The 14,621-nt window shown below is 41.3% G+C and overlaps 1 protein-coding gene across 2 annotated transcripts in view; it reads right to left on the bottom strand.

The window, feature by feature from the left end:
* The window catches only part of pan3 (poly(A) specific ribonuclease subunit PAN3), a 206,829-nt gene that overhangs the window by 143,089 nt on the left and 49,119 nt on the right, over window positions 1-14,621 (bottom strand). For both annotated transcript variants that reach the window (XM_028799486.2, XM_028799485.2), the window contains exon 3: window positions 8,889-8,955. In XM_028799486.2, the coding sequence (XP_028655319.2) occupies window positions 8,889-8,955 (67 nt within the window). The remainder of the gene's footprint in view (window positions 1-8,888; window positions 8,956-14,621) is intronic.

The raw sequence follows: 14,621 nt of genomic DNA on the forward strand, positions 1-14,621 counted from the left end.
TGAACAACCTCTCTCTCAACAATCATCATTGATTTCAGGGGATCACGTGATGCGGATCACACTCCAATTTTCAGCAATGAAGACAGGGTGGAGAGTGTATTAAGCTTTAAGCTCCTGGGCTTATATATCACTAGGGACCTTTCATGGACAGCTAATACTGCTGAAAAAGACACATCAATGGCTGTTTATCTTAAGAATGTCGAAAAAAGTTGGCCTTCCTCGACGGGTGCTACTGACCAACTACCAACTGCACCACAGAGAGTATTTTAACCCATAGTTTGTGTGTTATCTCAGCTGACCAGAAAGCTCTATAGCGGGTTGTGTCGAGAGTGCAGAGGGTTGTCGAGGTGCAGCTTCCTGCCCTGGAGGTCATCTACAGCACGCACTGCCTCAAGAAAACCACAAGCACCTGCACAGATTCCCGTCATCCATGCCACAGTCTATTTGAACTTCTCCCATCTGGCAAATGCTACAGAGCCTTTCATAAACAGACCTCGAGCTCAGAGACAGTTTCATCCCAAGAACTATAAAAGCACTCAATCAGTCCATTAAGCTCCATAGAGCATTTTGCACTATATGTATATGTACATTTTACTTCTGTTTTTATATTGTAAATTTTTATTGTTTAATTGTGCTATTTTTGTAATTTTATGGGAAGATTATGGCTTTGTGGATGACAATAAAGGAGTTCAGTTCAATTCAGCTACTGACCAGATTTAAGCAGAACTGCCACATTTTGGAACACGTATGAAACTTGAAATTGGCTAATTCATTATGTGGATTAAGGTAACTGTGTTCCAGACCAACACTGTAGCTCTAGTTAGTTAAGGGTGCACTAGGCAGAAGCAAGTCATTTTAAGGGTAAAGCAGTGTTCTCCTGCAATGTAAACTCTTAACGTGTCAATACATACCACTTTCTCTGAGGGGACACACTCTTCAGCATTCTGGACACCAGCAAGGCAGCTGGGTTTATTCCTATTTATATTTTTTTTCCTCTGAAAGTTTCTCAAACCCTCTTAAGGCACACCAAGGTATGTGTGTTCTGCTTGCTTATGGAGGAGCTGCTACTACTCAAGCATCTAGACTCATTGAGTCTGTCATGAACTTGCAGACGCCTTCCTTACTACCCATTTGTGATACCCGTGTAGTGGCAAGGCTGGCAGTAGTGCGTCTTGTAGTGTGAGATCGACCGGGATCAGACTTGAGAGAAGTCAGACATGGAGACACAGACACAAATAGGTGGTAATTTTCAAAACAAAAATGGATTTTATTTTTGTATTTTTGTGCACCTATATATAATGTCCCAATCAAAAACAGTGAATTATTTTTACAGTGAAGCTGTCAGTCTCAGTAATAAAAAAATACATGACAAAAATGTATATACACAAAATTGTAGTATTCCTAAAGAACAAAACAAGCAGGAAGAAACTACACACAATGAATACCAAAGTGAATACCAAAGAATTCACAAAAAAAAAAATTCCAAAAAAAAGTAAATACAAGAAAAACAAAAAGTGCATCATAAACCCAATATCCATATACAGTAAATACCCCCACCAAAACAATACTTCAACCAGGAAAATATCTATGCTTCTATACAACAAGAAAATATATACAAGAAAAGCACAAGCCGCCCTTTGGTATACTAAAGAATGAACTATACCCACCACAACACCGAGTACTAAAGACAACCCCTAGAGGCAGAAGTGTCTCTTATATACAGGGAACAAATTTTCAGCCAATCCTGTGACATGCTACTCCCTTAAACCAATCGCAACGGACGTAGGTGCATTCTGCATAGGTGCTCTCCTCAGTCCTTGCAAGGCATGTATTAAATAGGACTAATGGCCTCGCGAGCGAGCACGAGTGCGAACTTGAGCACATCCTAGGGCGCTCCCCTCAGACTAGCCAATACACATTATGAAAGTAAGTTACTTTCTCTTAGGACTTTATTCTGGGATCCCCTTCTCACACTAATAATGCATGTACTAAAAAGAGACGCTCGTCTTTATGATGGGGTACATGCAGCACCCTTCGGCAGGCCTGACCTGGAGGCACGCCCGCCCTGTCGCCAGCGTCCCCCTGAGTGATCCTGCTGAAGCCAAAGTTAAAAATGATCACAAAAGCACACTCCACACATCAACAATATAAACGGGTAAGCACTTTAACTTTTAATTCCGCAAAAGTTGACTTTACCCTATTTTTAGGACTTTTCCCCACTTTAAAGTGTAAATGCCTGGTAGGCAGATTACCACAAACCCTCTCCCTTAAGACTCTTGTCCGTTAGGATGGGATAAATAATCTGCTACTAGGTTCTTTTTCCCCCGACTCATGGCAGACCTGAAATCGATAAGGCTTGAGTGCCAAATACCAGTGAGCCACCCAAGCATTGGAGTACCTTCGTAGTCGCTCTCCACTACAAACTCATTTGACAAAAGCTAATACTTCAAACTGTCTATTGTCCATTTGATCACAAGCCCATCCTTTTCTAAAGTTGCATACTTCTCTGTCAAACAGTTTTCTGCTATTAAGCAAAATTGTCCTTCACTCTTCCCCTTGTATCAAAGCTGCTCCTAAACCATCTCCTGAGAAATCTACCTGTAAAATAAAAGGTTGGTTAAAATCAGGACAGTGTAACATCACGCCTTTACAGAAGATCTCTTCCACTGTATTAAAAGTTTTGTCACAATTTTCTGTCCATTTGATGTTCCGGGGTGCTTTGCCTTTCAGCAAGTCAGAGAGGGGCACTGCAGAGTCTGAAAACCAAGGAACAACCTGACCTGCCTTTTGGTCTGAGAAAATCCTCTGATCCTTGATTGCAGCCATTTTGTCCAATTGGGACCGGATGAGACCGCCCCATTTGATACACTGCACTTCTGCTTTGGCAATCAGTTTTCCCTGGGTTTTTCACCATTCTAGCAGATGTGAGACGATCAAACACAAGTTTTGTTGTACACTACCACACTGTCTATGTACGCTCTAGCATAGTTCTCTGCCCCTTGCAGCACTTTGTCCATGAGGCGCTGGAAGTTGGCTGCTGCTCCATGCAGACAAAACAGCATCACTGTAAACTGATACAGTTTCTCTGGTGTTCTAAAAGCGGTGAGCAGTTTTTCTTCCTCAGTAAGTGGAACCTGTCAATAACCCTTGCACAGAACAATAGTTGTTAAATATTTTGCAGTACCCAGCTGTTCCACCAGCTCATCCACCCTAGGCATGTGGTTTAAGTATCAACAGATGATATGGCATTAAGCTTAATGCAATCCACACAGAAGCACATCTGTCCATTCTTCTTAGGTACGAGGACTACAGGGCTATACCAGTCACTCACAGATGGTTTGATGATCCCTAGTTGTTTCATCTGGTTCAGCTCCTTACGGAAAACCTCCTGCAATCATGCAGGGATTCTGCGGTATGCTGTTCGCACAGGACTTGGGGAGGTAAGGCGTATGTCATGTTGAATAAAATTGGTCTTACTGGGCAGGGGGAACCAAACAATTATATCCAATACTTCTTTTCTCTTTGTTTCTGCCAGATGCTCTTCTACCTCTACCAGGACACTATGAATCAAAAACTGATAGGAAGGATTAGCATTTTCATGCCATTCACACATTAATGTGAAAAGTCTGTTTTGGCTTACTGGGATAATCAGGCATCTCAATTTCATATGTGACAGGCCCTTTTTATGCAGTCACCGTGTATGGCTCATGCCACTTGGCTAGCAAACTGCTTTCTGATGTGTGACAATAATAACAGTACCTTTTGTCCGAAAGTGAGTTCTTGGTCTTTGACTGCCTTGCCATACTATAACTTCTGTTTGGCTTGTGCACTCTCCATATTTTCTTTTACCAGGTGAAACAGGTTAGCAAATCTTTCCTGTAACTTAAGGAAAAAATGTAGCACATTCTGTAACTCAGTTCTGTCTTTTTCGCCCTCTAGGGATTCTTTTAGGACTGCAAGAGGTCCTCACACATTAGTACCATACAAAAGCTTGAATGGGAAAAACCTGGTGGATGCTTGTGGAACCTCCTGGTAAGCAAACAATAGATATGGCAGCCATTGGTTCAAATTTGACCTGGTTTCATTCACAAACTTCTGCAGTATTTGTTTCAGGGTGGTATTATTTCACTCTACCAGGCCTTCTGTCTGCGGGTGATAGGGTGAGGTCCTCAACCCCCTGATGCCTAGTAAGCTATTCACCTGCTTTATTTGGTTGTTAAATTTACCCGATCTGTAAGCATCTCCCTAGGGATTCCTACTCTGGAAAATAGCTGCATGAGTGTTGTGACTATACTGCTGGCATTGGTCTTTTTCAAGGGAAAGGCCCCTGGGAACCTAGTTGTGTAGTCGCACACTACTAAAATATACCCATTTCCAGCACGGCTATGTTCTAGAGAACCCACTAGGTCAACTGCCATATGGGTGAAAGGCTCTTCTATCACTGGTAATGGTAAGAATAGAACCTTATCCCCTCTCTTCACAGTTCTACCTTCTGACATTCTGCACAAGTTTTAATGTAGTTGCCCACATCCTTAGTCCATCTCGGCCAATAGAAATGACAAAACAACTGGACTGAAGTCTTCACCTGCCCTAAGTGACCTGACCATGGGATGCTATGGCTTAGGTACAGCATTTATTCCTCACACACTAGAAGACAACATCAGCCTCTGCCTGTATTCGTCCTAGTGGTAGAGAATGTTATCCCCGAGGACAAATTGCTCTCCAGTTTTAGATTGTACAACCTTTGAGGCTTTGTCAAAGTATGTGTGAAGAATGGGGTAATCCCACTAAGTGCGTCACAATTTTTACCTGAGATACTCAAAGGCAGTATGAGTTCGCCCCATTTCTGAGTAACGCCCCAGAGCTTCCCTCGCCTTCGCTGACTACAGCCTTTACAGACTGTGCCTTTACTCTCTGCTTACCCAAACGGCAGCAAGTCCCAACCCACCTGGGCACTTTGCTGTGCTGCTTGGGCCCTTGTGACCACCAGAGTCTCCTCCTGCAGAGTACCTTGTAGGAAGTCTTCAATTTCTGGCACATCCAACCCGAGCAGTACTGGGTAAGGAATATTGTCTATGAAACCCATTGGCAACTTTGTATCTCCAGTTTCACTTTAACTAGAGTATAGGTGACCTTGTCATGATGGACACACCTCAATGCAATGCTCTGCTCTGACTCCAAAAGGGGAATTCTTCTCAGGTAGAGGGCAAGGGATAAAACAAAGTTTTGTTTCTTTGCATCTGTTCGGACAAGATCTAATCATGTGGCCTTTCAGTCCACAGCCATGACAAACCCAACCTTCCTGGTTTCCTGACTAGGTGGGCTAACTATACTGGTAGAACCACGACCCACATCAACCCAAGACATACCTGTGGGCTTGACTGTTTGTCTGGGCCTCAAATTGACTTTTTTCCTCTTTTCTCAGGATCCTCAGACAATGGGCACACATGAAGAACTCTGCAAGTTCAGCCACTTCCTTGAAGGTCTTTGGACAATGCTCCTCAAACCAGGTCCAAAGTTTGGTATCAAAAACCTGTAAAAGCTGCTCCGACACAATAAAGTCAATTTTTTTTTTCTACCGAATGCTTATGTGACTGTAACCATTTTGTGCACAACTCATTTAGAAGTGTAAAAAGTTCTTTTGGGGACTGACCTACTTTCCATTTGACAGAATGGAATCTTACTCAGTAAGTTTCTATGCTAATTTAATATTTTGAAATGATGGCAGCTTTTAATGAGTCATATTGTCCACTGGCATGGCCAGAAATGCCACTCTGGCTTCCTGTTTGCCCAGTCTGATCTTGGCCAGTTACACACTGTAGCCATCCGCTCAAAAGTCAACAGGTAATGTTCTCTATTCTCTGGCTCCTTAAATGACACCAAGCAAGGGTATTCCCATGTTCTTGCAGGCGAGCCTCTACATCTTTCTGTAGGTTCGTCTGGAGTTGAGGAACTGGACAGTTGGACCAAGTTCACCTGTTCTTGCAACTAAGTGAAATGGTGCTGCAAGCTCCTAATGCGCTGCTTCATCCGTTGATCCCTGTCCTCTTCAATGGCGATGAACTGTCGTAAAAGTGACTCTACCACACGGACATCTCCAGTGATGTTGGGGCCCTCAACTGCCTGGGCTGCTCCCGAGTCCAATCTTTGTGAACAAACAACGACCTCCTGCACCTTCTTAGGAGTCATACTGCCAAAACTATCTTCATCAGTACTCCAAAAACAAAAATACTGTCTGCACTCTCGCAACACCTGATCGATCCTACCACTGCCACCAAAATGTGACACCCTGTGTAGTGGCAAGGTTGGCACCAGACTACATAGTGGGCGCCTTGTAGTGTGGGACCGACAGGGATCAGACTTAAGAGAAGTCAGACATGGAGACACAGACACAAATAGGTGGTAAATTCCAAAAGAAAAAAGTGGGTTTTATTTACAGGTGCACAAAAACACAAAAATAATGTCTCATTCAAAAACAATGCAGAAAGAAACTATACACAATGAAGACCAAAGAATTTACAAAAAAATATCTAAAAAAACAAAGTGTATATCCAAGAAAAACAAAAAGTGCACCACAAACCTTAAATCTATATAAATACCTCCACCAAAACAATACTTCAACCAGAAGATATCTATACTTCTATACTAGAAGAAAATACAGTATATACAATTAAAGCAGAAGCCATTGTTTAGTATATTAAAAAATGAACTATACCACCACACCACCGAGTACAAAAGACAAGCCCTAGAGGCAAGAAATAACCTTCAGCTAATCCTGTGACATGCTGCTCCCTTATACCAATCGCAACTGAAACAAGTGCTCCCCTCAATCCTTGCAAGGCATATATTAAATAGAGCTAGCATCCTCACGTGCGAGCACAAACTTCAATGCATCCTGACACTTTCCCCTCGGACGAGCCAATACACATTATGAAAGTAAGTTACTTTCTCTTGGGACTTTATTCTGGGATCCTCTTCTCACATTAATGCATGCACTAACTAAATGCTCCGCACCTTTCTCTTTGCTAACGGCAGGGCTAAAAAGAAGCTTGCCTTTCTGATGGGGTACGTGCAGGCCTGACTTGGAGTTGTGCCCGAACTGTCACCAGTGTCCCACTGTATGAACCTGCCAAAGCTAAAAATGATTGCTAAAGCGCACCCTGCACTTCAACAATTTAAACAGGTAAATGCTTTAACTTTTTATTCTGCAAAAGTTGAACTTACCCTATTAGGGCTTTTTCCCCTTTAAAGTATAAATGCCTGGTAGGCAGATTACCACATCATTCTACAGAGAGTTAGCTGGCAGATAATACAATACTTTTTTGCTAATGAGTAATGGCCACTAATTTATAACACCATTTATTTTATTTATATATTTCAGGGGACCACCAAAGTTGATTTTGAGGCTCTTGGGGTCTTAAACGGTTAATTAAGGTACCCAAGACTGCTCAGGACTACCCTGCATTTTGTACCTTGCTTTGTGCTTTTACGTTAGGAACTTGGCAGATTTTGTATGTTACCGTTAAACTACAATATATAATATCACACTGGTTACATCTTGGCCACAATGGAAATTGATTACATCAATATTTTCATTTGGGATATACTGCTGCATTTTCTCTTTACTGTCTGATACCGTGTTCATTTTTTCTCAGGGTTGAAAACGCTCCTGGTAGCCTTAGCAAACAACACCACCATGTTGTCATCTCAAACTACAAGCTTTTCCTTAGAAATTTGAAATATGTATTTTAGAAATAAGTATCTGATTTTGTACTTATTTATATCCTTTGTTTTAATTGTTCATTTAATTATAATACTTTTATTTGTTATTAATTTTCAACGCTTTATTTTATCCCACTAAAAAACCAAAAGTGTCACCCTATAATGAGTATTGTCTATCAATGGTTTTTCACTCATCTTATGAAGCTTTTTTGTAGGCAACTTCAGGAGCAGGGTTAAAGGATACATTTGGTATTTCTGAAGTCAAAGTTATTTCTTCACAATCATTGCATATATTAGCTTGATAAATGAAAATGCATCCTAAATTTAAGCATATTTATACATTTAAAAAAATAAATAAATAACTAGTCTGTTCTTGCACTTTATAATGGAGGTGACGGGTACCATAGTCCCATTATAATGAAAACCCTTAAAATTTACTGAATACATCTATTATAAAGATAAAAATGTTACTGAGTACTGAGTCATTTCTTGAGATAACACACATATTTCAAAACACCATATCCATGTTGTTTAAAGATACTGTAGTAAAAAAGAAAAAAGAAAACCATTGTGAGATTTAGCCATTTTCAAAGTTGACCAGCTGTGCATGATAGTTCACCAACTACCCCGTTTCGTTTTCTTCTACCAGGACAAGGGGTAGGCGGTACTTGGACTCAGGGGCGTGGACTCACCTTTGAAAGTCATCGGAAAGTGTCATTACTAAATGTTGATGCCCAGATTTGAATTGATGTCCCTGTTCTGTAGACAACATGACAATAATCATGGAAAAAGGCACACTTGCAATTGCTTATATTCTTTCACTATATAGAAACTTATTTCTTAATGTTGCAAAAATTGCCTGCTGGTGCTGGATTGATAATGCACGAGTGTGCTTCACTGTAAGATAATGTTATGCTGGTATGTAGTATGTAATCAAGTGACAAGAACTGAAGGATACAGGCATCCATCCATCTTCCTTACCTACTTATCCAGGGCAAGGTTGTGGGGCAGCTACAGCCTATCACAGCAAGCACTGGATGCAAGACAGGAACAATCCCCGGACGGGGCACTAATCATTGATAACAACTGAGCAGCCATTCCTCAATTTATAAGCAAAGTAACAGAAAAATACTTTTAGAGATGACAACAAAAAAAAAACAACTTACCATGTGTGTTATATGTCTTGGCACTGTCATTTAGTAGGCTGGGAGAGCTGCTACTGCTAGTCATTCTCTGAAAATAAACCAAATATTATAATATTTCAATAAACTGCTACACCTTAACTTTTTTACCCCCTCAGGATTCACTTAATTTCATAAATCATTATAAATTTAGTACAGTATGGGCTAATGCAATGGATACAAATAAATTAGAAAAGTTAGGATGACAGTTACAACATACTAAATTTCCTTGCGATTTAGAAATCTATTCTGTGTATTAAAAATTTAAAATACAATTCAGTTTGTATTAGTAAACATTTCCAATGTACAATATACTGCCTTTCTAAAACAAAATCTAAAAATACTTGTGTATATACTCTCATACTTTTGACAATTAAGAAATAGTTCACTAAGAGTATTAAAACATATATATATGTGTGTGTATATATATATATATATATATATATATATATATATATATATATATATATATATATATATATATATATGTGTATATATATATATATATGTGTATATATATATATGTGTATATATATATGTGTGTATATATATATATATATATATATATATATATATATATATATATATATATAAAATTCACTAAGCAGCCGACCATGGCATGCGCACAATAGAGCCACGCCCACCAACAATTCACTAAGCAGCCAACCATGGCACGCAAGACAGACCATGGGATACGCACAACAGAGCCACGCCCGCCAACTCTAACCCTCTTCCCGCATCATGGGATACGCACCACCGCGTCCACCCTCGCAAACTGTTTTAGACGCTGCATACAGCGATTCCCATCCACGACAAACATGCTTCTTCTTAGATGGTCCTGCAGGAACAGGGAAAACCTTTGTCTACAAAAACCTGATTCATACTATTCTAAGAGCATAGTGTTTTTGTTGGCTTGCCTGCCTGCCTGTCTGTCTGACTGTTACCAGCATTCACTGCAATGTACTGGAGTGTAAAACTATCGCAGCTGCTACCTCACAAACTGTCCTTATTCCCCGGATTTCCCTGACCCCATCAGATTAAAATTTGCCTTCTACTTTTACACGCAGACAATTTCCTGACCCCATCAGATTCAAATTTGCCTTTTACTTTTACATGTAGACAATTTCCTGTTAGATTAGCCTTTGCAATGACAATAAGGCACAGGGCCAAACTTTCAAAAAGACATGCCTCTATCTACCAACTCTAAGACCATGGGATACACACGACAGAGCCCCGCCCGCCAACTCTAACCCTCGTCCCGCGTCCACCCTCGCTCTCGAGGCATGCACACTGCCTGCTCATGTGCCCACACTTCACCAAACACCACCTCAGTCGCTTTCGTCTCTGCTACAGTCCACATGCACCTCTGAGCCACGTTGACTTTTCATTGTTCTTTTCGGTTCTGGCTGCTTTCTATATATAATCCACCAAGTCACCCGACCATGGGATACGAACAACAGAGCCCCGCCCGCCAACTCTAACCCTCCTCCCGCGTCATGGGGAACTGCACGACAGAGCCCCGCCCACCAACTTTAACCCTCCTCCCACGTCCACCCTCACTCTCGAGGTACTGTTTGCTCATGTGCCCGCCCCCAACACCTCACCAAACACATCCTCACTCGCTTTGGTCTATGCTACAGTATGGCGACATCGACTTCTCAACTGTCACTCTGGAACAACTCAGCACGCAAGCTATATTAAGCGACACCAACGAAGACTCGCTACACCTTAATGAACAAGTGCTGAAATTTATCCCTACCGACGAAGTGACTTTCACCAGCGTTGACTCCATCGTCACAGACGATCCTGCAGATCAACTTTCATTCCCCGAAGAATTTAATAGTCTTACTCCCACTGGCATGCCTCCGCATAAACTCAAAATTAAAATTGGTTCAGTCATCATGCTTCTCAGAAACCTCCTGCCAGCAAAAGGTCTCTGTAATGGCACTAGACTTTCTGTTACCAGCATTCACCGCAATGTACTGGAGTGTAAGACTATCATGGCTGCTACCTCACAAACTATCCTTATTCCCCGGATATTCCTGACCCCATCAGATTCAAATTTGCCTTTTACTTTTACACACAGACAATTTCCTGTTAGATTGGCCTTTGCAATGACAATTAATAAGGCACAGGGCCAAACTTTCAAAAAGATATGCCTGTATCTGCCAAAACCAGGCCAGCCTGCAATGGATCCAGGTCAGAAACAGACATAAATTGCAGTGTGGGACTGCCCTCCTGTGAATTCACCACCTGCAGGAGGAATAGAGGCCAGGTGCAATGTGATCTGGTAAGCAGTAGAAGGCAAAGGTCTTGCCAGACTGGAACACAGACACACAAACTGACTCTTAACTCATTCTGGCAAACCATCAGGTGACTCGGAAAGGAAAGGCAGGGCTTCACCGAGACTGTTCTCAGCAAGGGTGGAGAGTGCTGACCCGGACAAAGGATGTTATCTGGCAATGGAAGGAACACTTTGAGGAGGTCCTGAACCCTACGGACAAGCTCTCTGTGGAAGAGGCAGGCCCAGAAGCTGATGGGGGAATCAATGCCCATTCCCCTGTGGTAGTTAAGAAACTCTGTTGTGGCAAGGCCCCAGGGGTGGATGAGAGCCACACAGAAATGCTGAAGGCTCTGGATATTGTTGACAAGCTAGCTAACAAGACTTTTCAATGTTGCATGATAATAGGGAGCTGTGCCTGTGTGTGTGGAGGGTTGGGGGTAGCAGACCATGGTGGTGGTCTCCATTTTTAAAAATGGGGATGGAGGGTGTACTCCAACTATCAGGGGATTACACTCCTTTGGCCTTCTTGGAAAATACTTATGCTTGGATACTAGGAAGGAGACTCTTCCCAGTTGTAGAGCTTCAGATCCAGGAGGAGCAATGTGGATTCCATCCAGGCCGTAGAAAGGTGGACCATCTCTCTAACCTTATGAGGATTCTTGAGGGGGTATGGGAGTATGCTCAATCAGTCTACATGTGTTTTGTGGATCTAGAGAAATCGTATGACAGTATTCCTCGAGGGATTTTGTGGAGATGCTGGGAGCATTGACAGTATACCTCTTATGGATGGGATATCAAGGCTCAGCTGAGGACGGCAGGCGGTCCAGTTTTGAGGCCTTAGCACTGCATCCCTGATTTTTATAGAAGACGTGGTTCTGTTGATGTCATTGGGCTGTGAACTCCAGCACACACTGGGATGGTTTGTGACTGAGTGTGAAGCGGCAGGGATGAAGATACGCATTTCCAAGCCATGATTCTCAGTAAAAAAAAAAAAAAAAAAAAAAAAAAAAAAAAAAAAAAAAGGTGGTCCATCCTCTACGAAAAGGATGCGAGTTACTGCAGGTAGAAAAGATTAAATACTTTGTGGTCTTGTACATGAGTGAAGAAAAAAAGGGTTGGTAAAATCAACAGAAGGATGGGGGCAGCGAGCACATATATACGGCCACTATAGTGATCTGTAGTGGTGAAGAAGGAGCCCAGTCTAAAGGCAAAGCTCTCGATTTACAGGTTAATGTACGTTTCTACCGTCCCCCATCGTCATGAGCATTGGGCAATGACCAAAACAATGAGACTGAAGGTACAAGTGGGCAAAATAAGCTTTCTTCACAGGGTGGCTTGGCTCTCATTTAGAGATAGGGCGAGATGCGCAGACACAGGAGAGGCAGGGAATAGAGCCAGCTGACCTTAGCATTGAGAGAGGCCAACTGAGTTAGTTCAGGCATCTGATACGGATGCCTCCCGGATGCCCTCTTGTGGAGGTTTTATGGGCACAAACAGCTGTGAGGAGACCCGGGGAAAACACACAGGTCCCTGAGGAGATTATTTCTCCCAGATTGTCAAGGAATGCCTTGGGATCCCACAGTATAAGGAATGTATGGGCCTCACTGCTAAGACTGTTGCCCCCGTGACCTGGTTTTGGGAAAGTGGAAGAAAAGCAAAGAAAGCATGAATAAATATACTACTTTACCTTTACTTCACTTTTCATCTACTTGTCCTGAAAAGGGCCACAGTGGCAACACAATGATTTTGAAAGGCAAGGTTGCCTTATCGCCTGGTAACTACAGTATCCTAACAAAGTTTTGGGAAATCTTCAGACACTCACTAGTCTTCTTCACTTCTTACTGGGTATCACACCCACAACCACAATGCCTAGACCCACTACACCTTACATGGAGGAATAAAGGTTTTACTTTGAAGTCCTCATATACCACCAAGTCCAACACTTTATCAGCCACCCAGTGTGGGGACCTCACCTTGGCTACTTGTACTTGTGCCCACATTCTGGGCCTTGAATCCCTGTATATGAAAATTACTAACAGAAGAGGAAAAAAGACAAATGTGCGAGCGTTCCATGCCAAGTATAAACATACAAAAAAGTGAATTAATGCAATACTTGCTGCCAAATAAAAGGAGCAAAGATAATGCAGCCAAGTACCCATGTCTGCATTATTCTTAAAGCATCTTCCACATGAGTGTTCAAAGTCTGCAAAACACATTTAGACAGAACCAGAAAAATCACCTTTACATCACATATATCTTTGCAAAGACAAAGAATTTATTGAATGAGATTTGGGATGATAACTGGTATTCCACTGAAACCTTAATGAATGCTAATGAAGAATGTCACTAGACATTTGTTTCATTTTCCTATGCAGCAGTGAGAAACTGTACTTTTTAAAGGTAACTTAGTTACATTACTCATTACTTTATTAAAAGGTAAATTATGTTAGATAGTTACTTATGTAATGTGTTACAAATGATGCATTACTTTTGTGCTGTTTGAAAATATCTATAGAAAATAGCTGGATAAAAACTAAACTGAAACTTTATAAGTTTCTGTTACTGAATTGCAGACTGCACACAATGAACCCTGCAAAGGACTGGCATACCATCCACCATGATTGGTTCTAGCCTTGCACCCAGTAGTGCTGTGAAAATCACTGGCTACCTGTGACCCTAAACTGAACAAATTCAATTTACCCCCAGCATATGCAGGACTAAATGTATATTTAAAATGTTTGTTTTGTTCTTTTCATTTGAATGCACACTACACACATACTTATCCTCTTTCTATTAGCTGTCATCAGACAGCCAGAAGCAGATATGCAGAATGCTATAACAAAAGCGGAAGGAAATTTCTTTGTGAAAAAATACATTTGTAAAATAATGCAGTAATTTGTGGGGTTTTTTCCTCATTTTTTAAGCAATGCAGTAATTTTTACTTCAATAAATTAAGTATTAAGTTACTCATTACTTTAAAAAGTAATTTGACTTTGTAACGAACATTACTTCTACTAGGTTACTCCCAACAATGTTTGTTGCAATATCTACACCAAGTCTGGAAATTTTCAGTTCTTCAGATTTATTCGGATGTTATAATTACATTTCACTTCCTTGTCCACTGTATGCTTCTTCATCAGTTACATTTTTTCTCTTTGTACGCTTTCTTGCATCTTCTCATTTTGTACAGCTTGAAGCACTCTCTTTGCAATGCTCTTTCACATATTATTCATATCTGACATCATTGATTGCTTAAACGCACTTGACAATTTGGTCCAAGTGCTAATTTAAATTCTCTTTTTTGGAATTTTAGGAAGCTTCTTTCACCTAGAATTATGGTTCCCAATCATTTTTCACCCTTTGCGCTCACCAACTCCCCTGGCCTGCACTACGCGCCAGCCACTTCATGTCTCTGCCACTCGTGTTGTGAAGAG

Source organism: Erpetoichthys calabaricus, chromosome 4, assembly GCF_900747795.2.
Source record: "Erpetoichthys calabaricus chromosome 4, fErpCal1.3, whole genome shotgun sequence".
NCBI classification, from domain to species: Eukaryota; Metazoa; Chordata; class Cladistia; order Polypteriformes; family Polypteridae; genus Erpetoichthys; species Erpetoichthys calabaricus.